Source organism: Osmerus mordax, chromosome 2 (genome assembly GCF_038355195.1).
Source record: "Osmerus mordax isolate fOsmMor3 chromosome 2, fOsmMor3.pri, whole genome shotgun sequence".
Lineage (NCBI taxonomy): Eukaryota > Metazoa > Chordata > Actinopteri > Osmeriformes > Osmeridae > Osmerus > Osmerus mordax.
Window position 1 is genome coordinate 6,143,161 of NC_090051.1, and position 25,102 is coordinate 6,168,262.

The 25,102-nt window shown below is 47.4% G+C and overlaps 1 protein-coding gene across 12 annotated transcripts in view; it reads left to right on the forward strand.

Moving 5' to 3' along the window:
* mycbp2 (MYC binding protein 2) overlaps window positions 1-24,339 on the forward strand; it is a 76,046-nt gene extending 51,707 nt beyond the window's left edge. For 5 of the 12 annotated variants that reach the window (XM_067229007.1, XM_067229048.1, XM_067229032.1 and 2 more), the window contains 33 exons: window positions 348-488; window positions 3,051-3,275; window positions 4,245-4,377; window positions 4,479-4,604; window positions 6,482-6,706; window positions 8,877-10,577; window positions 10,705-10,874; window positions 11,064-11,308; window positions 11,518-11,685; window positions 11,934-12,091; window positions 12,580-12,779; window positions 12,973-13,122; window positions 13,298-13,458; window positions 14,087-14,243; window positions 14,484-14,708; window positions 14,849-14,914; window positions 15,394-15,633; window positions 15,968-16,057; window positions 16,247-16,327; window positions 17,641-17,907; window positions 18,010-18,293; window positions 19,374-19,470; window positions 19,569-19,688; window positions 19,862-19,963; window positions 20,084-20,212; window positions 20,288-20,420; window positions 21,141-21,244; window positions 21,469-21,657; window positions 21,942-22,049; window positions 22,410-22,619; window positions 22,731-22,838; window positions 23,136-23,301; window positions 23,797-24,339. In XM_067229007.1, coding sequence (XP_067085108.1) covers window positions 348-488; window positions 3,051-3,275; window positions 4,245-4,377; window positions 4,479-4,604; window positions 6,482-6,706; window positions 8,877-10,577; window positions 10,705-10,874; window positions 11,064-11,308; window positions 11,518-11,685; window positions 11,934-12,091; window positions 12,580-12,779; window positions 12,973-13,122; window positions 13,298-13,458; window positions 14,087-14,243; window positions 14,484-14,708; window positions 14,849-14,914; window positions 15,394-15,633; window positions 15,968-16,057; window positions 16,247-16,327; window positions 17,641-17,907; window positions 18,010-18,293; window positions 19,374-19,470; window positions 19,569-19,688; window positions 19,862-19,963; window positions 20,084-20,212; window positions 20,288-20,420; window positions 21,141-21,244; window positions 21,469-21,657; window positions 21,942-22,049; window positions 22,410-22,619; window positions 22,731-22,838; window positions 23,136-23,301; window positions 23,797-23,912 — 6,795 coding nt within the window. In that variant the 3' untranslated portion in view covers window positions 23,913-24,339. The remainder of the gene's footprint in view (window positions 1-347; window positions 489-3,050; window positions 3,276-4,244; window positions 4,378-4,478; window positions 4,605-6,481; window positions 6,707-8,876; window positions 10,578-10,704; window positions 10,875-11,063; window positions 11,309-11,517; window positions 11,686-11,933; window positions 12,092-12,579; window positions 12,780-12,972; window positions 13,123-13,297; window positions 13,459-14,086; window positions 14,244-14,483; window positions 14,709-14,848; window positions 14,915-15,393; window positions 15,634-15,967; window positions 16,058-16,246; window positions 16,328-17,640; window positions 17,908-18,009; window positions 18,294-19,373; window positions 19,471-19,568; window positions 19,689-19,861; window positions 19,964-20,083; window positions 20,213-20,287; window positions 20,421-21,140; window positions 21,245-21,468; window positions 21,658-21,941; window positions 22,050-22,409; window positions 22,620-22,730; window positions 22,839-23,135; window positions 23,302-23,796) is intronic. The other 7 variants (XM_067229015.1, XM_067229041.1, XM_067229066.1 and 4 more) reach the window with 7 other exon arrangements.
* Window positions 24,340-25,102: the final 763 nt, after the last annotated feature.

Genomic DNA, 25,102 nt, shown 5'->3' on the forward strand with positions numbered 1-25,102 from the left:
AGGCTGCAGAGAGCACGTGCTTGAAAATACGCGGCTGCTTGTGGGAGATTGTCTACCACTTTTGATCCTGTTACGAGTCTAATCCATTTATAATGGCAACATGCCACTGTGCTCCTATTAGCCCCCCTCTCTTATGTCAGCCCAATTTTCTCCTAACTGGCACAAGTCACATGTCCTCTCTCCCAGATGTGTAACATCGGCCACACACACACACACACTAGATTCCCTCCCTGCAGCCTCGAGACGTGCTCTCATGCCAGGTTTTTTTTACCCTCCCCGTTGCCTTGGTTTCCATAGTGATGGGAGGGCGTGGCTGTGCTCTCGCCCTGTTGCTTGTTTTCCCATAGATCCACAATGATGATGGTGTGTGGCTCAGGCTGAATGATGAGACTGTTAAGAAGTACGTGCCCAGCATGAACGGGTACACTGAAGCCTGGTGCCTGTCTTTTAACCAGCACCTGGGCCGGAGCCTGCTTGTCCCAGCCGACGTAAGTAGCACCAGGTCCCGACCCTGGTCTGGGAAGGTTATTATGGGCTGTCTGGAAAGAGGAGCAAGTGGCTCCTCTGCTGCTCGTGTGGGGAAATGGGACTGAACGGAACACCAGACCTGGGTCAAATATGATTTGCTTCACAGCTCTGCTGACAGAAGCCTCATGTTTTTGCTGCGTTTGATTTGCGTTACCCAGTACAATGTGTTTGACTCTGGTCAGGCAGGACACCACATCGTTTCATTCCCAGTGAGATGCGTTTTCAGGAACAAGGCGTATTTCACTGCATGAAGTGTGTACAAGTCCAGCACGGCTACATTGGAAGCCTTCGCTAACAGATTGTTCCACTAGCAGCAGCAGAACACTTATTCACGGCATGCCACCATGTCTGAGAGGGGAGGAAAAACCATTACAGAACAACACCATCACATGAGCCTCGGAACCCCACCCTGACTAGTAATTACACGTTGAAACTCGTTGAAGTCAACAACCACAAATGCAAGAGATTGACTTACAGCGGTTGACTGTTTTGGGTCTGGGTCAGTGGAGGCCGTTGTTGTACGTCTCCCCTCATTGCTGGTCATGGCTTCTCACTCATGGCTACACTAACACACAGACACTTACAGCAAGACACAGACCAAGGTTTCTTTCCACTCTATTCACATTTGCTCCATGGCATTTAAACCTCTGTTCAGTCATCTGGTACAGCAGACTGACAAACATAAAGCTAGTGCAGACTTTGGAGATGTGAACGTTAATCTCAAAGTGGAGTGAAAAAAAAAACAATTGAGCGAACAGTCAGCATATGGACGGTGAGTCAGTCTACAGTCACTAAAGGGTGGATGTTTTTCTGTCATGAAGCAACAGTTGGTCCTTCTGACACCTTCATCTGGACATTGTGCTTGTGACGCTTCACGATTCCTGTGCATGGAGATGCTCTCAGGTTCTCAGAGGCTTCTGTGTGTGACGGTCCTGGTCAGAACAGCATGACACACCACATCCCTCGAGGGAATTTTTTTTGGAAGGTTGTTCCCCCCTTTAAGGTTCTCCCCCCTCCCCCACCCCCATGGTAAAAATAGCTCATTGTTGTTTATTTTTTGTCCAAACGTCTTCCTTTATATATGGTTTAAGTTTTCCGTTTACAGCTACTTCAGAGTAATTTAAATAATATTCTACAAGATTTGCTAGCTTTGTTCAATTCTCTAAAATCAAACGCAATTTTCAAATGCCCTCACTGCAACTCGACACAACCTGTCTGACAGCCGGCAAATTCCCTCACCTCGGTCTCTGCTCAGCAAGTAATATATTATTTTAAGATAAACGAAGACACAAAGCGAACCAGGAAAATAAAACCTTCTTCCAAAAAAATCCATCAACGCTTCCTCCCCCCTCCCGGTTTTTCTCTTTTCAAATGAACACTGGCTTTCTTGACTTGTCTTCCGATTCTGTCGTTCAGAGTGTCTTTAACGCTAGCCAAGGAGTCAGGGACATGGGCTTTTTATCGTGGACCCCCTTATCTATATTCCCAACACAGGTGAGTGTGTCTGCTGCAGAGCTGTGTACCACTTGGCTGCTCCATCCGTCTGTACTTCCCAGTTCTTGTATGAAAGTCTGAGATCTTGATATGTACTAGTCAGAGGCCAGGGAGTTCACTTGAAACCACTGCTGCATGATTGTTTGTGTTTTTGTTTGTCTATGAACTTTGGACAGAGTTGAGAAGTAACCAACTACCATGTATTTTAGCTTAACTAGATGTCTAGATTATCCCAGATGGCCGCCTCTGTTGCCGCCAGTCTGTCTTCTAACAATATTGCTTGCCTGAGAATCCACGTGCCAAGAAGTTTATGTGTTGCATGGGGTTTATATGTTGAAGCAGTCAGTTGCTTGAGGTATTGTATGATAAGGTAGACGTGGCCCTCATGTGTCATACTGTAGTAACAGCATGCCTCCCTGTAGACCCGCTAGCCGTCCCACTTGCTCCTCTGCATCAATGTCACTTCCCTTGATAGGATTCCATTCTGTACTGGGTACTCACCGGTCAAGATGTGTTGTAGCATGATGTATGGGAAACCATAGACCCTCAGGATCGTTTCCCAGATACAGATAAAGCATTCTAGTCTAGAAACAGTGTGCAGCTAATATGGAATGTAGTCTAGGACTAAGCTTCATCTGTGTCTAGGAAACAAGGTAAAACGTGTGTGTTTCAGTGTGCGTTTCATAGAGAGAATAATTATTTTGCTGTGCTACTGCACTTGCATCACTTCGTGTAAAACATATGCAATAAAGGTTACAGTGCACCATTAACAAATGGGAGTGGTGTCTGTAGTCTAAATATATTAGGATATTTGTAAAAGGGCAATTCGCAGCACTAAAGATGTGCTTCCAACCCATCTGTCCTTTCATCATTTTCGATCACCAACACACAATCCCTACTGGCACAGAATGACCATTCATGGCTGACCCAAAACACAAGATCTGCCTTTAACTCAGTGCTGCCTGATTTAGTTGAAGCGTATCCTTACCTGCTCTCTCCACCTAACCTGATGTGATTTCCTGTTGCAGGAGGCCAGGGGCCAATCGGAAGTGAGCGCTAAGGAGGTGAGCAGCGGCCTCTCCCACGAGTCTCCTGTGCGGGAGCAGAGCAGGGCGAGGCAGGGTGGGGGCCCTGGCCTTTATAAGGTAGTGAAGACCGGCCCGTCAGGCCACAACATCAGAAGCTGCCCAAACCTTAGGGGTATCCCCATTGGAATGTTAGTACTTGGCAACAAGGTCAAGGCCATAGGCGAGGTACGCACTTCACCCCAAAACTGCCTGACAATACTGTTCGTTCTATCTATGTGGCTGTTGCAAACTTCTTGAATAAACCTAAGCTTTTCTAGATCACTTTTAACAGTGCTGTAGTTCTTGTTTGGCAGATTTTCCCGCCTTTTTTGTCTTGGGGAACAGATTTAGGCAAAATGATGTTTCCCTGACCTATCTTGCTGTTTAAAGTGATTGAGTTGTGTTTGATGATTTAACTTCCCTTGGAGGGGGGGAGGGGATTTTGGTTGTGGTTGTGTGTCCTCTACCTTTGCCTGCTGACAATCTCTTTTTAACAAACTCCAATGGCTACAGCATTTGCTGTCTTGAGGTATATCACGTAAATTTTAGCTTCCATCTGTTTTTATCGATTATTCGTTTGTTGCAAGGAAATAAATACTGACGTTTGGATTGATGAAGTGCTGAAGCCATGATACTGTCTTAACACAATCTTTCCACCTTTATTTCTGGGATCTGCCTTCTCTCTGAGCATATTTTCAATCCTCTAAACTCTCAAATCTCTGATTGGTGCCGCCTCCTCTGGACCTGGCCTTCTATTGGGTGATGTGGTGTGTCATGCTATTCTAGAACCTTCTCTGAACCTTATCTGAAATGCCCTGTCTGACTCTGAGCTGTCCAACCCCCCTTATCCACTAACACACTTCCTCCTATGTCTGCCCTTCCTCTCCAAAATCATAACTTGACAAAGCTCGAGAAAAATATATATATATATATATATATATATATATATATATATATATATATATATATATATATATATATATATATATATATATATATATATATATATATATATATAATGAAATAAGGTCCATTTGAGATTTTCTTTTCCTTTCCAATGAGCGTGACAGGATGTTTGCGTATGCGTGGATTTGTGTCGGACTGCTTGAGAAGATAAATGTTGTCTACTTTGTCGTGTGTCGTCGTTTACTCCAGGTGGTGAATTCTGAGGGCACCTGGGTCCAGCTGGACAAGAACAGTGTAGTTGAGTTCTGTGAGAGTGATGAGGGGGAGGCCTGGTCTCTGGCCCGAGACCGAGGAGGGAATCAGTACCTACGCCATGACGAGGGTAAAACCAAGCACACACAATTTCAAAATTCTAAACGTCAAAATACTAAAGTTTTTATTTTATTTGTACAGAATCCACTAACATGATCTGTCTCCTTCCAGAACAAGCCCTGCTGGATCCAGGGTCTCAGACCCCCCCTCCCAGCCCCTTCTCTGTGCAGGCCTTTAACAGGGCCACGGGGGCCAATGGGGCCCAGGGCTTTGACTATGGCCTCTCTAACAACAAAGGTAACGCCAACAAGGAAATGGACATGGGCTGGTGTAGCCTGATGTTCCTAAACTTGAGGGAGGAACATGCAGTATGTATGAGGATAGAGTGGAGTATTGAGAGAATCCAAGGTTTTAGCCATTTTGTTTTCACTTGTTCATCAGTTTCAGGAGACCGTAATGGGTTGGAACTGGTCTCTTTCTTTTTCCATCTTCTAACAATGAGAGGCCGAGTCAAGTAGTGGTTGTTAATTCATCCATAACTAGTTGCATGACCAGTTGTCCTATGACTGATTTTATTCAAATATTAATGATGGAAGCACCCTGAATCCTGATTAAATCATCATCAGCGCTTTATTTAGTACACACGTTTGTAATTTGCTTTGTCAGAATGATTTGAACGGGACATCATCTGGACACGACTGTCTTTAGATGGAACCTCCTTGTTTTGTGCTCCTGTTTCTCCCTCCCTCTGCATCCACCACTTTTGTGTTTCTGACTTACCTGACTGCGTAATGTGGTTTGGTCGGACACACTCCTTCTTGTGTGCACTGTCTGTCCAGTGGGAATGCCTGCCTAAAATATTTTAGTCTGTATACTTACAAAACAAAACGTTTGCACTGTATTGTGGATGGTACTGTTAAGGTAGAGGTCCATTCACATAATATCTGGATCTTCAGTTATCTTAAACATGGTAAAAGACTTCTCCTCCAATGATTCTAGAAGACAATGGCGTCCTCTTCCACTGACAGCGGTTGCTTAAGTTGAACATATTTTCTGCATGAGCTATGTAGCTGCATGTCTGAAGGCCATGATCCACTGGCACAAAATCTTTCCCATAGTGAGTGTGGAGGTAGACGCAGCACATTTGTCCTTGTTATGCTAGCAGTGTTATGCTAGCAGTGTTATGCTAGCAGTTTTATGCTAGCAGTGTTATGCTAGCTGTGTTATGCTAGCTAGTTTAGTTTGACCAGCCCATACTGATGTTGCTTATCCACTGATGCAACGGAGTAAACGGAGTGACAAATTTGTGCTTTGTGGGTGAATTGTTTTAGTTTTGGAACCGGCAATGTGATGCTGTCATTATACAAACATAGCAATAGTTATCTAACTAGCTAGCTATGCAGCTTTGATAGCTAGGAGGGGTGGTGACACATGAATATAGATGCCAGTTGGTTGTCGCTCAATGACACAGTGGCGAAACTCAATATTTGCATAGAATTGGATTAGCTTCCAGCTATTTCATAATAATCATTCGTGATTCCCATTGAAAATGAGTGATGGTAAAATTTCACCAGGCGAATTTTGCCTCTGAACGCTGCCAGTGGATCATGCCATTTATCACCTTGGAGTGGACTGCCACACCAACAAGGTTGCAGCGTGAGGGGACTAGCCTAACCCTTCAGAAGCCTCAGGCAGGGTCAGGTGGTCAGTCACTAACTTCTCCTCTGTTTCAAGTTCTGCATGCGTCTTCTCGTCACTGTCATTTACCGCTCCATGCCTTCAAATCACTGCTGTTTGTGTGCATGGGGCCAGCCATTGATGCGTCTGCCAGGCTACATCTGGACTGGGAGAGGGAGGGAGGGGGGGATCTGCACCTTGTCCATGTGACACAACTTGGCCAGCCAATCACGGACAACCCCCACCCACCCTGTGACATCACCCATAACCCCATGTCTCTATAGTTTGCCCCCTTTCTCCCCACCAATCCCTTCCTAACCCTTCCACACCTCTCAACCCCCTCCCTCCCTCTCGGACATTGCCTGTGTGGGAGATGATTGATTGATTGACTGATTGATCAATAGACGGTCTTAATGGTTAATGCTTACTGTTCTGTTCTCCCCGCCCTCAGACCATAGTTTAAGCTCGAGCCTCTCCCTTGTCTTCCGTATTCGCAGGTGACCGGTTGAGCGCCATACTGAATACCATTCAGCCCGGGCCCTTCCTCCCAGCTGTTCCCTCCTCCTCCTCCTCCTCCTCCTCCTCCTCTTCCTCCTCCTCCTCCGTACATGAGCAAGCCACCCAACCTCCCTCCTCCTCCTCCTCCTCCTCCCTTGTCCACAGCCCATTTGTGTTTGGGCAGTCCCCCTCCCAACTGTGTCAGCCGCAACCACAGCTTCCGAGTAAGTCTGTCCGTCGGTCTGACAGTGTCGGCACAAGCTTGCACACTTACTTGGTGCTGGTCCTCTGCCTCCCCACAGCTTATCTAACCTCCTTGTCATTTGGTTTGCCTTTGCTCTCGACCAGTTTTCTTTCTTTTGGGGGCAGGGGGCTGATGATGACGCATAACATTGCTGTTATGTTTGGTTTACGTTTGTCTCTGGTTTATTTTCGTCTTCATCCCTTACCTTTTCCTGCTTTTGTGCCTTGCTACCGCTGCTTTACATCACTGTATCTCACTCTCTCACTCAGTCACTCTCTCTCTCACTCTATCTCTCACACTCTCTCTCTCACTCTTTCTCTCACACAATATCTCACTCGCTCACTCTTTCTCTTTCACACACTCACACTCTCTCTCTCTCTCTCTCTCTCTCTCTCTCTCTCTCTCTCTCTCTCTCTCTCTCTCTCTCTCTCTCTCTCTCTCTCTCTCTCTCTCTCTCTCCTTTTCCCCCCTCTGCTCTCTGTTGATGTCCCAATTCTTCTCCACAGCACATACTGCTTACTTAAAATACATACTGCCTACTCCATGCTGTTTGGCATGTGCTATTTAGTAGGTGTGGATGGTTTTTAAGAATTCATACTACCGTTTGATCTTTCCTCTTAATTTCTTTAGATTGGCTATTTAAAACGGTGCCTCGCAGTTCTGTTTTCTCCAATCCATGTTTCTCAGTGGTCAAAACACAATATCATGTGGGAATGAAGCCGCCTTATCGTTAACAAGCCAACAAGAATCTTAAGCATATTGTGTGTACATGCTATAAAATATTCCAAATGTAAGTGCCAGCTACTTGGGTTCTGATAAAAAGGGCCTTGACACCACCAGAGAAAATGCTTTCTGTCTATCTCAACTAACCCTCCTCTTAAAATATAGATAGTTTGAGAGATAAGGAGTAAACTTTAAACCATGATTTCATTTCAAAAGGGAATTGGTATCAAATATAAATATGGAGTTTTAGTGTATTCTACCAGACAGCTAGCTCTAGAACACCAGACCCTCTAGGTATGTCTCCCTCTCCAGTTCATGCATCAGCTTATCAACTGCCTTCTTTCTCTGTTCCTCTACAGTTGTCACCTCTCTGTCTCTATGTTCCTCTCTCTCCGCTCTCTTTCCTGGACCTCTCAACCTTTCTGACCATCTGACTCGGTCTTCGGTCGGTCTCCTTTCCTTTCTGCTTCCTCTGTCTTTCTGTTGCTTGTGTATTCTTTCCCTGCTGTTTTTACCCACTCCATTTCATCCTCCTCTACTCCCCTCATCCTCATCTATCTCGTCCTTTTTTCATAATCTTCCTCCCTCTCTTCTTTCGTCTCTCCTCTCCCACCTCGCTCCCCTCCTCCGTCATCCCACTCTCCCCCCCACCCCCCGTGTGATGGCGTGCCTGTCTGCTCACCCTACCACTGTTTTCCGCTGTAGATGCTTCATCACGCAGCCTCGCTTCTCGTGAGCGCGTGCACAAAAGCGGTGCGCCCGCCACGGCCGGTCACAGCTTGGCTCTCTCGTCTCTGGCCCACAGGCACAAGGGTGGGTAAATGCTCCACGTCCTCCTTCAGACTCAACACGGCCTGGCTTTGGAACAGCTCTCTTGAGCAGATCCAGAAAAACAAAAAACAAAAAAACAACCAAGTTAGTTTCATTCTCGTGTCTGACAGCGCATTTGTTATATAATGGCAATATAATGAATAGGATGTAGAGTTAAATAAACCGTATTAAAAACGAAAGGAAATGCTTATACCTAAATAAGGTTAAGAGTTGGGTTAGGCCTGGCTTATCCATGATGGTTCATGTCAGCAGGATGGCTGCCATGACACAGGAGTTAAGGAGCATCTGTCTATAATCATAAACTACTAAATGACTAACTAATCAGCTAACGTTGAAACGGGCAATGTTTTTGTGACTATAATTTTTTTTTTTCATTCAAAACACATTTTCTATTGTTTTTCATGTTTTAACATCGGTTTCTGTGGTGTTTGAATTTTTTTATGATTTAATTTATTATTATTTTCTCCATTAAACCCTTTCTTTTCTCCCTCAGAAATTGTGTTGTGACTAAGCTGACTGACTAGGCTGTCTGGGCTACTGCTGTCCGTTGCCCCTCGGTGGTAGGGACTAACTGTCTAACTATGTCAACCCCCTAGGCGACAGAGGGAACCTGGTGTCAGGGACGTACCCCATGTCCCCTGGCTCCAAACACCGCCAGGAGAGCCGCTCCCCGAAGCAGGATGGCCGTGGCGGGCGCTCCTCGGACCAGACCCGGAGCAAGACCAGCGACGGGGGCCGCTCGGCCAGCGAAGCGCTGATCCTGAGGTCCGACACGGCCAAGCTGAGGTCGGACTCACACAGCCGCTCCCACTCCCCCAACCACAACACCCTTCAGGCCCTGAAAGCCGACAGCCAAGGACGGACTTCCGGCCTCCGTGCCGAATCCCCCAACCCTGGCTCCCGCTCCACGTCCCCAAAACAGAAGGGTCTGTCCTCCTCCCCAGGAAGATCCAGCCCCTCCAGTACCTCCACCACCTCCCAGAATTCCTCCTCAGCGCACCCAGACAAGAACCTCCCCCCTAAGGTCAGCCCGTCTTCCAAGGCCCGGCTGGACCCGCCCAGGGAGAGGTCCAAGTCGGATTCGTACACCCTGGATCCAGACACCTTGAGGAAGAAGAAGGTTCCCCTCACGGAGCCCCTTAGGGGCAGGTCCACGTCCCCCAAGCCCAAGCTTTCCCCTAAAGACGTCTCCCCTAGAGGGGAGAGCAGCAACACGGAGAGCAGCAACACGGAGAGCAGCAACACGGAGAGCAGCAACACGGAGAACCGTGCCCCGTCTCCCCACGTGACCCAGGAGGATCTCCATAGTGAGGTGGTGGAGGTGTGCTCCTCCTCCGCGCTCCTCTCCAACGACGAGAGCAACGAGGAGAACCTGGAGGGGCGCAGCGCCGACGAGGGCTCCTCGAAGGTCCACTTCAGCATCGGCAAGGCTCCCGTCAAGGAGGAGCAGGAGAGTCGCTCCTCCCCTAAGGTCAGCCGCAAGACCTCTAGCCGCCATGTCCGACCCAAGAAGGACAAGTCGGGTCCCCTGTTCAAAGGAGAGAGCTCTACACGCCTGGTGGAGCCGGCCAAGCAGGCCATGTCGCCCTCAGTGGCGGAGTGCGCCCGAGCCGTTTTCGCCGCTTTCCTGTGGCACGAGGGCATCGTGCACGACGCCATGGCCTGCTCCTCCTTCCTGAAGTTCAACCCAGAGCTGACCAAGGAGCACGCGCCCATCCGGAGCTCGCTAGGGGGGCAGGGCGCAGAGGAGAAGGAGAACAAGCTGAAGAACAGGCACTCCCTGGAGATATCCTCCGCCCTCAACATGTTCAACATCGCCCCCCACGGGCCTGACATCTCCAAGATGGGCAGCATCAACAAGAACAAGGTCCTCTCCATGCTGAAGGAGCCGCCGTTGCCCGAGAAGTGCGAGGACGGCAAAGGCGATGCCGCATCCTACGAGATGACCTCCCACCCCACCATGAGGGCCAAGTCCATCCTCCCTCTCACCCTCCAGCACCTGGTGGCGTTCTGGGAAGACATCTCCATGGCCACCATCAAAGCCGCTACCCAGAACATGATCTTCCCCAGCCCGGGCTCCAGCGCCATCTTGAAAAAGAAGGAGCACGAAAAGGACGGCAAGAAGTCAAAGAAGGAGAAGAAGAAACGGGAGAAGGCGGAGGTGCGTCCCCGTGGGAACCTGTTTGGGGAGATGGCTCAGCTGGCTATGGGCGGGCCTGAGAAGGACACCATATGTGAGCTTTGTGGGGAGTCTCACCCGTACCCCGTCACCTACCACATGAGACAAGCTCACCCAGGTAAGACCTTGCTCATACATGTTGCGGTTCCGGGGGGAGGTTCATATTAAAATTGGTCGTTTGAGAGTGTAGTCTACCTGGTCTTAACCTCTTCCCTCCTTTGTACGTTTGTGCGTGTGTGCATCAGGATGTGGGCGCTATGCCGGGGGTCAGGGTTACAACAGTATCGGCCACTTCTGCGGAGGTTGGGCAGGAAACTGTGGAGATGGGGGCATTGGAGGCAGCACCTGGTACCTGGTGTGTGACCGCTGCAGGGAGAAGTACCTGAGGGAGAAGCAGACAGCTGCCAGAGAGAAGGTCAGACTGCAGTCTCTGCACCTGTTATGCAACTATTGGTTTTATGCAACTAACCCTAACCCTCTTTCTCTCTCTCTTTCTTTGTTTCTTTCTATGCATGTCTCCTTGTCTTCTTGTATGCTAAGTATTGGTGCTTTCTGCTCACCCCCTTACCACAACCTGTTCTTGCCGCCTCTTCTTTCCCTCCAGGTGAAGCAGTCAAGGAGGAAGCCCTTGCAGGTGAAGACCCCGCGGGCTCTTCCCACCATGGAGGCCCACCAGGTAATCCGTGCCAACGCCCTGTTCCTGCTGTCCCTGAGCAGCGCGGCCCAGCCCAGCCTGCTGTGCCACCACCCGAGCAGGCCCCTGCACTCTCAGCTGCCCTGCCTCAAGGAGGGCGTCTCCGACGAGCTGCCCAACAAGATAGGCTGCCTCTACCTCCAGACGCTGGCCAGGTAACAGAGATTAAGTTTCATACAGCATTAGTTTACAGAAAAACAAAGAGAAGGCTGAGTTTTAGCGATAGAGGTTAACTACCATGAATAGTTGAGGATTATAATTAAAAAGGTATAATTTAATAGGTATCATAATACATTTGATTGAATTTAAGAAACAGTTGAATGTTCGTTCCTCCGAGTCACCGTCCTCCCCGTGGTTTTCCCAGGCAACACACGGAGAACTTCGGGAGCTACCAGGACGATAATCTGTTCCAGGACGAGATGAGGTACCTGCGCTCCACCTCCGTCCCCGCGCCCTACATCTCCGTCACGCCAGACGCCTGCCCCAACGTGTTTGAGGAGCCAGAGAGCAACATGAAATCCATGCCCCCCAGGTGCTTTCTGGTTATTTGCTAATGTCTTCCAAATGTCAGCCCATATTGACAAGCCAAACAGCAACAAATGTGCTGGTTTACAATGCCATACCTGACTCGTAAAATGTATTCAAAATCGAGTCCTTTTCTACAATCTGTGTCACAAAAGGCCACATAATCAATCTAAATCTCAGAGAAAACAATAACAATGTGTAATTTTTTTTTAATTTCTGTACTAACTTATAATTTTGGGATGTGTATCTCCTCAGTCTGGAGACCAGTCCCATCACAGACAGCGACACGGCCAAGCGTACCGTGTTCCAGAGGTCATACTCTGTGGTGGCCTCAGAGTACGACAAGCAGCACTCGGCCTCCCCGGCCAGGGTGAAAGCCGTGCCCAGGCGCAGGGTCCACAGCGGGGATGCAGGTAGGATTATGGTTATTCTCTTGCACAGTAGATCTTACAACCTATTGTAATGGCGTTTGTTGTCTGAATTTCCACCTCATTTAACGCCACTGATGCAGCATAAATGACTGGCTGTACACAGGCAAATGAAAGTTCATATTTCGAACAGAGTCAGTTTTTTGGGGGAGGTTGAATCCATTGATACAACAAAGAATATAGTTAGTCTGTGTGTGACTCTGTACCCCCTCTGAAAAATATTTCTGTACTGTATATCTCCTAGTCAGCTTTCCCTTACCACAATTACCTGCCTCAAATATACTGCCTGAGTGAGGTGGGCCCCTTGTGCCCAAAAACCATATAACAAAACCCCAAAACAACTGATAATAATAATCAAATTGTAAAATGCCTACCCATAGCACCCGGGTGTCAGACTGATTTAACAGGTAACATTGTAAGCTGCAGTACGTAATGTTGTCCCCCCCTTCGTCCGTTACTCCCCCCCCCTCCAGAAGTGGGCTCCTCTCTGCTGCGTCACCCGTCCCCGGAGCTGTCCCGTCTCATCTCGGCCCACGGCTCGCTCAGCAAGGGGGAGAGGAACTTCCAGTGGCCCGTCCTCGCCTTCGTCATCCAGCACCACGACCTGGAGGGCCTGGAGGTGGCAATGAGGCACGCCCTCAGGAAATCCGCTTGCCGGGTATTTGCCATGGAGGTGAGTCCCTGTAGCCTCTCTCTGACTTCCCCTGGTCTACAGTTATAGACAGTCCACTTTCCTTTCAGTGTCTCCTGGTTTACTCATCTTAGGTTTTATGTCCCGGTCAACCATGCGACTATAATGTCAAGTTGTAGAACCAAGAAATTGTGGTTGTCTTCTGTTTAAATGGGAACTTTTGTCTCCCATTCAGGCGTTCAACTGGCTTCTGTGCAATGTGATCCAGACAACCTCCCTACACGACATCTTGTGGCACTTTGTGGCCTCGCTCACACCCTCGCCCTTTGAGCCGGAGGAGGAGGAGGAGGAGGAGAACAAAGGAAACAAGGAGAATGTGGAACAGGTGAGGAACAAGTTCACTTGGTTTGACAGTCAAGACACCTGAAGTCTTTCTTAGTTGGTGCACAGGGCCCGATTAAGGCTTTAGTTTTTTATACACTCTGTCATTGACGATTAACTCTTTGAATCCACATAGCTTGACATTTTTTGTATGTAACACTCCCTCTTCCCCCCCCCAGGAGAGGGACCTGGGTGTGTGTGAGCACCCTTTGTCAGATATCGTGATCGCTGGGGAGGCCGCCCACCCCCTCCCCCACACCTTCCACCGCCTCCTCCAGACCATCTCAGACCTCATGATGTCACTTCCTAGCGGCAGCTCCCTGCAGCAGATGGCCCTCAGGTACGGTCTTCCTGTCTCCTAAACTGTTTCCAGATCCCGTTCTTTTGAAAACAGACTCCAGAAACCGAGCGTATGTGTTTAACACTCGGGCCATTTTGTGTTTTCAAAAGCAAATAACTCATCGGCCCAGAGATTTCCTTAATGTGTCATAATTTTCCTGAGGTCTAGAAGGTACTAAAACAAGTTTTGCGAGCCATTATACCTTCCATCTCCACCACTACATTTTATAATTGTAAAGCGTTGCATGGTGGATATTATCTGTTAGTGGTTAGTCTCATCTGCCTCTGGCTGCCCCACCTGTGACTTTTATATTTGAGGTATTTTGGTTATTTTTAATGCCAACAGTGCAGTTATATTCAGAAGTCTGGCAGACCACTGTTGCACTTGAAGACGGGTACTCGATTCCTGCCGGTCTCTGTGTGAAGTATTGTTTGAACGTGATACAGTAGTATTATCGTTTGCTTATTGTACTGGGATTTCACCATGTTGAGTATTTTAGGCATGTCAGGAATAAATGTGTTAATATTAGAGGAAAAAGTGCTGGCCCAACTCCTGATACAGTTTTGCCTCTGGTTCCTCCTTTGGGAGATTGATTAACCCCTCATTACCCCCCTCCACACTCTACCAGGTGCTGGAGTCTGAAATTCAAGCAGTCAGACCACCAGTTCCTGCACCAGAGCAACGTGTTCCACCACATCAACAACATCCTGTCCAAATCGGACGACGGAGACAGTGAGGAGAGCTTCAACATCAGCGTGCAGTCAGGATACGAGGCCATGAGTCAGGTGGGGACCTGAAGGGAAACACTGGGTTTCACTAGACTTTAAAAAGAGGATTTATCAGAATAACTAACATCCAATTACATAAACATAGCGTAGGCTTGCTACTTATTTTGTGGAAGCATGATGTCATAACTTATTATAGTTTGATGTTGTTGTTGACATACCTGTTCTTTGTATTTAGTATTCTGTGGTTTCATCCTTACTTTAAAGTGTATTTTCTGTCCGGTGTGTGTGTGTGAACAGGAGCTGTGCCTGGTAACCTGTCTGAAGGACCTGACCAGCGTGGCGGACATCAAGACGTCTAGCCGTCCAGCCATGATCGGAAGCCTGACAGACGGCTCCACCGAGACCTTCTGGGAGTCTGGAGACGAGGACAAGAACAAGACCAAGAGCATCACCATCAGCTGCGTGAAAGGCATCAATGCGTCCTACGTGTCTGTCCACGTGGACAACTCCAGAGACATCGGGGTGAGGGGTTCATTCGTAATACCGACTCCCTAAAACCACGTTTGAACACCTTCTTGACTTCCTTCGGTTATTTTATTAGTGTGCAGGAAGGTTTTCTCACTTTCTGTTTCTCATATGCCGCTCTCACGTTTAACCCACAGAACAAAGTGACGTCCATGACGTTCCTTTGTGGCAAAGCCTTGGAGGACCTCTGCAGAATCAAACAGGTTTGGCACCTCACTTTCTCGCGATCTCACTGAATATCTCTCTCTGTTCTACTAACACTCCAAGAGATCAGAGCCCGTCTGGAGCCAGTCAGAAGAGAACCCAGCTGTTGAGGTTGAGCCAAAGCCAGTTGATCCTAGCTCATTTATTTATAAAAATTGTTTTGCATCACAATTTTTGGTGCCTTTTTAAACTTTTTTTATGGAGACAGAGAGACAGGAAAAGTAGGGACAGAGAGCGAGGGGAAGCAAATGCAGCAAATGACCCCTGGCTGGAATCAAACCCCGGGCTTCTGCTTTAAGGCCTTGGCGCGGTACACACTCTTGCCTGGTGAGCCGCCTGGGCACCCTGATCCAAGCTGTTTTCTGAACAGGAAAATGTCCCATCTCTATATCTGTCACTTTCGTTCTTTTTTGGTTTGGTCAACTTTTTGTTGGAATGACTTGATCTCCCCCCCTCTCTCTCTTTCTCTCTCGCGCAGGTGGACCTTGACTCGCGTCACATGGGCTGGGTGACCAGCGAGCTTCCGGGCGGGGACCACCATGTGATCAAGGTGGAGCTGAAGGGCCCAGAGAACACCCTGCGTGTGCGCCAGGTGAAGCTCCTGGGCTGGAAGGAGGGGGAGAGCATCAAGATCGCCGGCCAGATCTCCGCCAGCGTGGCCCAGCAGAAGAACTGCGAGGCCGAGACGCTCAGAGTGTTCCGCCTCATCACCTCACAGGTCAGTTTGCCTGTCAATCACGCCAGCTGTTAGCTCAATAGCGACGACGACAGCTTTATCGATTTCAGACTTGACTGAAACTTCCACTCGACAGCAATAACAACAGCAGCAATTTTGACTTACTTAGACTAAAACTCAGTTTCAGATGTGCAGAGTAACATGGCACCTAAAACCAACAACTGAAGTGATTTGACAGAGACCTCCTGTAAAGGCTGTGTTGTATCTGAAATTGTACAGTGTAACCTATTGATTGGAAAAATATATATACAATATTGGCATGTGACAGTTGGTGGCCATTTTGTTTTTATACCTGAACTTTTGTGTGTGTGTGCAGGTGTTTGGGAAGCTGATCTGTGGAGACGCTGAGCCCACACCAGAACAGGAGGAGAAGAACCTGCTCTCATCCCCAGAGGGAGAGGACAAGGTCAGCTCTCATCTTTATTAACTTCCACCTTGACTTGAACTAGAAAATTTACCTTTACTGCTCCCTGTCAGTGACCGGACTATATACGGCACTTAGCCCTGCACCTCATGGTTTAACCCCAGGAATCTAGGAGTTGTTTCGTAGTGATGTTGCCGTTTTTCTGCCGTTTACACATTTATTTGTCCTCAGGCGCCGTCGGACGCAGACTTGAAGGAACACATGGTGGGCATAATCTTCAGCCGGAGCAAGCTCACCAACCTGCAGAAACAGGTGAGGGTTCACCCTGAGCCGTGGTTTTCAGCTCCGATGTGATGGGTCAGTGCCGGAGCAGGTGTATGTAATTAAATGTTTGTGTGTCTGTATATACCAGACATTGTGTATAATATAGAATATTAGTTATTTATAAATATTATTTAATATATTAAATGTACATGTGTATACAATTGAACAACTAAAGCAAAGATGATTAATGGTTTGTTAAAAGCCTCAAAAGAAGTCCACCCTACCCTAATTCAACTGATGCACAGGTTTATGCTCCAGGTGTTCTGTAATGTACGCTGTTTGAAGCACTACAATAGACCATCATAGTTACAGTGCTGTAACAGGTTAATAGTGCTTTTTTCCTTTAATATCTTCCAAAAAACAGACAAACCTCAATAGCCAAATCTTGTGATGTGATATTGTTAAATTCAGTGAATGACTAGACTCCCACTGTTGCATATGTTTGCTGATGGTTCATTTCATTGTAATTCGTAAGCTCGAGTGCATTTCAAGTCAGTCGTTGTGTTCAAGATGGTTACCCCTAAATTGTTTCGTCAGTAATACGAGTGTAACAATGCGTAAGAACAATCATCTTTAACTTCTCATGGACTGTAGCCTATAGTTCTGTTCTGAGCCAGATGTTGTAAACATTAGGGGCTTAGCCCAAACCTACCTCCTAATATCTGTTTGATCTGAGTGTAGATAGGGACTTTATGTAATATAAACATTATGTTGAATTTGTCGAATGTAATTAACTATGAATATTATTATATTTAACTTGAATGTATCCGTTTTTTACATTTGTATGATGATGCTGAGGCTCAGTCCCAATGTCCCCCCTAAACCCGAAGCCCTGAACCCTCACAGACTTACTTGAAGTCACCTAGCAAGTTATTGAGTGCAAGAGGCTGGAAGGTCTCAAATGCTTGTGCATATATTTATATGCTATAAATTGGAATGGAAAAGCAAGCGTCTTGTAGTGAGAGATAACATGAGCAGGGCTGAGCGAATCAATGCACTGCGCAGCTCTACAATGAAATATTATTTTTGCCATATTAAACAGTAAAAAAGAAAAACATTCAAATAAATTTGTGGCGGTCAATTTTTTATTTTGGCGGGCCGCCACAAATAAATCAATGTATGGGAAACACTGGTCTTACATCATTACACGCATTAATGTTAAGTATTATGTGATTTATTCATATACACAGTGAACATACATTTTAGTAACTGTACTCACTGTCATCTTTGTACATTGTTGAACTGACTGTGTCAGGTACAAAACCCCACACCATTGTGACATATTCCACCTCCTTCCCAAGGTGTGTGCACACATCGTCCAGGCCATCCGTATGGAGGCCACGCGTGTCCGGGAGGAGTGGGAGCATGCCATCTCCAGCAAGGAGAACGCCAACTCCCAGCCCAGCGACGACGACGCCTCCTCGGACGCCTACTGCTTCGAGCTGCTGTCCATGGTCCTGGCGCTGAGCGGCTCCAACGTGGGCCGCCAGTACCTGGCCCAACAGCTCACCCTGATGCAGGATCTGTTCTCCTTGCTGCACACGGCCTCGCCACGTGTGCAGAGACAGGTGGGGTGAAAAGGAGTCTCTACCACCGTCGTTTTGCAGTTTACTCACTCTAACTTCTTAACCTTCCAAACTGACCTTTGACCCTTTATCTCCACCCCCTAGGTGACCTCTCTCCTCAGGCGCGTCCTCCCGGAGGTCACCCCTGTGCGCTTGGCCAGCATCATCGGCGTGAAGGCCCTGCCGCCGGCCGACATCAGCGACATCATCCACTCCACGGAGAAGGGAGACTGGAACAAGCTGTGCATCCTGGACATGTTCCTGGGCTGCATCGCCAAGTCGCTCACCGTGCAGCTGAAGGCCAAGGGCACCACCATCGCAGGCACGGCAGGCATGGCAGCAGGCAAGGGGGTCACCACCGTCACCCTGCCCATGATCTTTAACTCCAGGTGGGTTTAAAGAAGGATTCCCTTGACTTCAGCCACACTGGACTGACTTATAAGGGAAACTGCGCTTACTGAAATATGCCTCTTCATCAGTGATTGTAATTTATTTCCCAAATCACAAGGCCATCCATCATTCATGGGGCAATATGCCATGTAAACCGTAAGGTTGTGTAAACGTTTAGGTTGTTCGTGAGAGATTGAGTCTTGGCACAGCACAGGATTCTTTAACAGTATGAAATTCGTAGCTAACCAAGTCAGTGTCCAAGAAAGAATGTTTTGCTATATGAAAATGCGATCTGCGATCTCAATGTTGGCAAACTTCCATCTCAACCTCATAAATTTAGGTCGTTATAAATCTCTGAATAGTTAGCCTGCTTAAATCTTTTCAGGCAACCCCACATTTTGTAACAGATTGGTTATAGGCACTAGCCACTTTCTCTATTATGCTATTATTCCACCCACCTGATGGAGCCGGACTCACTGATTTCCAGATTAATGGCGTGAGCAAGAAACCAAATTATTGTAATTTTGAGAGCGTTACACCAGTGCCTTAGCTGGTACCCCAGTGACTTTGTGGTTCCTTGTTCACACCCTCAAAGTTTGTGCAAGTGTCTCACCAAATGGGTGGAGGGTTATCCATACTTAATAAAGAGCAACGTCGGTCAAAGTCATGCTTTTTGTCAAATAACCCATATCACTTAAGGGACGTTATCCAGCATGAATCTGTCATTCATACCCGTGCCCAGGAGGCACAGAAACATGCCTTGCCAATGGCTGTGGATGCAAGAGACCCTCACAACGAATAAAACTGTATCCCCTATCTAATACGGCTAGACACAGTGTTCTCCATAGGACAGAACCCTAAAGCAAGCAGAAGTTGAATTTGTGTGCCTGCTACCAGCAAGGTAGCAGGCACACTGACAACACTGTTGTCTCAAATATAGCCAGTGCTTCTCAAAACGTGTGTCCTCCCGGGAAATCTTTAGAGCTGTCACCTCTGTTGTGAGTCAACAGTGCTGTATTGAGGGGTAAGAACCTCTGAATGGATATGTAATAAGCCCATTCCTGTCCACTCACGTGCAGCTACATCCGGAGAGGGGAGAGCCATTGGTGGATGAAAGGCTCCACCCCTCCTCAGATCGCTGAGATCATCATCAAGCTGGTCAAGGACATGGCTGCTGTGAGTACTCTGGGGGGGATATGATCTTTTGAGGAAAAGAAGAAGAAAGAAAAAAAACTTTGCTCACCTACGTACGTGTGTGTGTGGTGCTTTTCCAGGGCCATCTGTCTGACGCATGGTCGAGAGTGACGAAGAACGCCATCGCAGAGACCATCATTGCCCTGACCAAGATGGAGGAGGAGCATCGTTCCCCCGTTCGCTGCATCGCCACCACAAGGGTACGCCGTGCTTCCTTTGTCAGTGTCGTGTGTGTGTCAGTTCCAACTGTGCACACGGTGTGTGTACACGATGATGTCGCTAAGCCATCATTAGCAGTTGCTCTTTATCAAGGGGACGAGAACTCCCCAGTCTCTGATCTCTACCTCTCTCTCTTCCTTCCTCCATCCCTCAGCTGTGGCTTGCCCTGGCCTCCCTGTGTGTACTGGACCAGGACCACGTAGACAGGCTGTCCTCTGGACGCTGGATGGGCAAAGACGGACAACAGAAACAGATGGTGAGGCCCTCCTCTATCAAGTAAAGGTGGTACATTCCCTACAGATTACATGCAGGTCAACTCAAGGGGGCCGACCTTGTAAGCCAAAATCTGCGGTCTCGCTCGTTCTCTTCCCCGTAGCCCATGTGCGATAACCACGACGACGGCGAGACGGCCGCCATCATCCTGTGTAACATGTGCGGGAACCTGTGCACCGACTGCGACCGTTTCCTCCATCTGCACCGACGCACACGTTCCCACCAAAGACAGGTGAGATATTAGCACGGGGGTGGTCTGAATTTCCTATGAACCGAGTCTCACTGTGTGTTCCCTGCCCTGTCCCAGGTCTTCAAAGAGGAAGAGGAGGCCATCAAGGTTGACCTCCACGAGGGTTGCGGCAGGACCAAGCTGTTCTGGCTCATGGCTCTGGCTGACTCAAAGACCATGAAGGCCATGGTGGAGTTCAGAGAGCACACAGGTATAAACACCTGTGACACTGTAACACCATCACCGCACATGGAATGGCACTAGATTAACCTTTTGCGTAGATTAAACAACATAAAACCTGTGACGCAACAGCATTTATAGAAACGAAACATTTAAGAATTATTGCATTACTAAAAAGATGTATTACATGTACAACACGGCAACATTAGGTGACAACACAAAAGCATCTATCCAAACCACAACAATAACCCACCGTGCAACAGGATTAACAGAAACACACCGAAGAAAGATATTTGCCAAAACGCACTAGAAGTTATTCCCAATGCTCACAACCGCTAAGCAAATCTGTGTGAAATCTTTGAATTTTGTTGTAAACAATGTCACGAGTGGACAATGAGCACAAATCGTAAGAAATGTCACCGTTCAGGTCTCAAAAGCAGCGTTCACGTTGAATTCTACCTTCCGAAACATTTGTAGCTACGCCCGTCACGCATCACATTGCATCATCTCTCTCGAGTGAGGGCCTCCAAATTAAGTAGCTCACATCTGTAGGGAAATGTTCATTATCATTGGCAAACTGATTCTAACACCTGTAATATTGTGGTTAAGTTGGAAAAATATAAACTGTTACCCAACTAACCCATTGAACCCTCATAGTCTAGTAGTGTAGAGTTTCTGGCCTTCAGGTAGACGCCCCTACCTTTGGGTCGTAGCTTTCACCTGCTCTGTACACCTTTTGTCTCTGCTGTAGGTAAACCAGCCTCCAGTAGCTCTGATGCCTGCAGGTTCTGCGGCACCAGGAACGGAACCGAGCTATCTGCTGTGGGCAGTGTCTGCTCAGACCCAGATTGCCAGGTACAGAACCACTTCTGTTCCTTTTCAATCACACTTCCTCAGCTGTTCCCGATCTGGTTCAACCACTCCACTCCCTGTTATATACCTTCAACCAAGTCAGTGTATGATCGATGTCCAAGAAGGATCTAAGCTTGCCAAGTATATACAGATGTATACAACTGGCCTGTACACAATCCGCTTTAAAAGTCAGACTTAACGTTTTGCTTAATCTGCGGCACCTACAGGAGTATTCCAAGATGGCATGCTGCAAGACGCACCCGTGTGGCCACCCCTGTGGCGGGGTGAAGAACGAGGAGTCGTGTCTCCCGTGTCTACACGGATGTGACAAGAGCATGGGCTGTCTCAAGCAGGACGCGGATGACATGTGTATGATCTGCTTCACTGAGGCGGTCTCTGCTGCTCCCGCTGTCCAGGTAGGAGCGCTTACTTTGGCTGGAAGGATGGTCGTTTGGTTGGTTGGTTGCATAACTGAGAACAGTTGTATTCATTTCTTGACTGTAGTGACAGATGGTTGATTATACGCAAAGAGACTAAACGAGAAATTCTAAACGTGCGAATGGAACTCCAGTCTGTGGGGGTTTACATATTGCATACACCCATACCAGCTGCCCTTTGGAGCTGCAGCTATGTTTTTTGTTTTCAGTGTGGAGCTACTGATGTCTAAAGAAAGGTTCTTCTTGCTTTGGTTTGTTTCCAGCTGGACTGCGGCCATGTGTTCCACCTTCAGTGTACCCGCCGGGTTCTGGAGAGCCGCTGGCTCGGGCCCAGGATCACATTTGGCTTCATGTCCTGTCCCATCTGCAAGGTAGATGTGTAACCTGACACATAAAGGATTAGGATATTGACTACAGAACAAGGGCATGAAAATGATCCGATCCCTGCTTTCAAACCTTTTTCATGACAGTGTGACTTTTCAGATTGTTGACTGTTCAGATTTGAATGGCCTCTCGCTACTTACTTTTTTAAAGTTGAATTTGAATAAACAACTGTTCTAAAAGAAACTCAGACTTTCTCCCTTATCCATGCTGTGCCGAAGCCCCCTTACATTTGGGACTAGGTCCCTACTTGGCATGCCAGTTCCTCTTGCCTTTTATCGATGACCTAGCACTAGGCTAACAAGGTTCCACACATCTTGTGTGTTGCGTTCTCCCTCCTTGTCGCACAGAACAAGATCAACCATGCTGTGATCAAAGACCTGCTAGACCCCATCAAGGAGCTTTTTGAGGACGTGAGGAGGAAGGCCCTGATGAGGCTGGAGTACGAGGGGCTCCACAAGAGCGAGGCCATCACCACTCCTGGAGCGCGCTTCCACAACGACCCTGCAGGCTTCGCCATAAACAGATATGCCTACTACGTCTGCTTCAAGTGCAAGAAGGTAGGCAGAAATACAATGGAGATTATTTACCCTGAGGGTAGACATAGGCTCATCTAATGGTCTAAAGTGATTGGACTGGACATAATGCCTCACGTTGACACTTGTTGTCAGGCTTATTTCGGTGGCGAGGCCCGCTGTGATGCAGAAGCAGGGCAAGGAGATGACTACGACCCCAGCGAGCTCATTTGTGGCGCATGCTCGGATGTGTCCAGGGCTCAGGTGGGTGGAAGAGGCACAGCCTCAGGGAGAGCTGTTGAACACACTAAAATATCCACACCTGTGTACCACAAATACACAAAAATTTATTTTTACATGATCTGCCTAATGTGTTTTATAATAGTACAGTAATGTTCAGACTTCCTGTCTTTATTGCTACTTCGCATTGTTAAAGGATCATACCCAATCATATTATACACATGTTACACACCACTGGTATGGTTTTAGTCATGCTGCCAATACAGGAAAACAACTAAATGTTCACATCCTTGTGTGTGTGTGTGTGCCCGCGTGTCCCAGATGTGCTCCAAGCACGGGACAGACTTTCTGGAATACAAGTGTCGCTACTGCTGCTCAGTGGCTGTCTTCTTCTGCTTCGGCACCACCCACTTCTGTAACGCCTGTCACGATGACTTCCAGAGGATGACCAGTGTGCCCAAGGAGGAGCTGCCTCACTGTCCTGCAGGTACACAGTCATCCCAGCAACCACTTCACCTCACCCGGACAGTCAGCCCATGGTGTAGTCTACACACATGCACGTACATGCGCTACACATACGATATGCCCACCATATGCCACACAGGTATACTGAAAGCCCAGAAGATTTTCCTCAAAGCTCACTTTGAAATATGCAGTGATACATGAGTAGGGTACAGCACAGGGAGGAGCGGAGCTTTGTATGTTGACTGTATATCCACGACTTCGTACTAGACTACACCACTGGGGTTAGCTGACTGTCTGGGCCGGTAGAAAATACCCTCTGATGTTTTTCACCACAGCACACACTCACTTTCTTGCAGACACACATACACAACACACACACAGCACTTGGTTTCCATCATGTAAATAAATGGCCTTTGGTCGTCTTAAGGAGGACCAATGGAAAACCCAAGCTTTTGTACTGACAATGTGGGAGGCAGATAATGTCAAGCCAGAGTCCTCATTTCTCTCCCTTCCTCAGGTCCCAAAGGCAAGCAGTTGGAGGGCACAGAGTGTCCCTTGCACGTGGTGCATCCACCCACCGGTGAGGAGTTTGCCTTGGGCTGTGGCGTGTGCCGGAATGCCCATACCTTCTAAACTACCAGGGACCGGGACCGGTACCAGAACACCAGTCTACTGTGACCGCAGGCTGATTGCTGACCGTTGAAAGCTTAGTCTTCAGCCTTCTCGGTTCTCGTTGTGTTGTCGGATTGCCCTTGGACCAGGCTTCATAGCAAAGTACCCCTGCTCTGCTATACCGAGGATGCCCTGTCTGCCACAGATATACTAAAGAGCCTAAGGCTTTAGTGGACTCAAAAGCAAAGTCCTCCTCAACGAAAAAAGAAAACGATTTAAAAAGAATTTTAACTTGTGACGTGTTTGCATGCGGCCGTTGTATCTTCTCGGCTTCCATAGACACACCTGATCACTGAAGTGTAACAATGTATTGAAGATTAAAAAAATATATTGAATATGAAATGAATTTGCTTAAAGGCAACTGTGGATGACCTTGGATATAATAGAATTATAACTATCTATGAATTCAAAACTAACTATGAATTCAAAAATATTGTTGTACGTAAAATGACTTTTTTTCGTAATCCTGTACAGTATTCTCAACTGTCAAGTGCATCATGGGTTGACGGACAAAAATAGAGAGAAGAATGTCATGTTGGGAGGAAAATAGTGTACGATTTATCTAATCTTGTATATAATGATAGTATCCAAAATAGCTGTATTCCGAAGTTGCTACTCAACACTTCAGTCTCGTTTGATATTCTGGGTTATGTTTTGAGCCAGAACTTTTAATGAAGTGCAATACTGGGTGTGCCTCCTATCTTGCAGCTGTTTAACCTATGGAATGTATGTCAATAAAAGCCACTGTACATTTTTATACAGTAATAGACAGTCACCCCCCCCCCCCCATCTGAAAACTAAGGGTAGCGTTGGCTATGTATGAAGGTCGATGTGAACCCCACTTTTTCCAATTCGTCAATCAGAAGTAAATGTCAAACATACAATACCCTTTTCTGTCATTTATAAAAACAACTTGATGGCTGAATAGGTACAGAGGCAAGCATTGAATGGAGTGATAACTGAACGTTTTAGAAGGGCCAGCCTTCACACCAAATATTAAAAGAATTGAGAATCTGTAAGGCTATTCCATGTGTAGGAGGCAAACGGGTGGGTGGGGTTTGAGAATGGGAGTGTGATATAAAAAAAAACAGCTGCTGTTATAAAAAGCTTAATACTTGTGAATCTGCTGTGTAATATCTGTGGTGGATGGA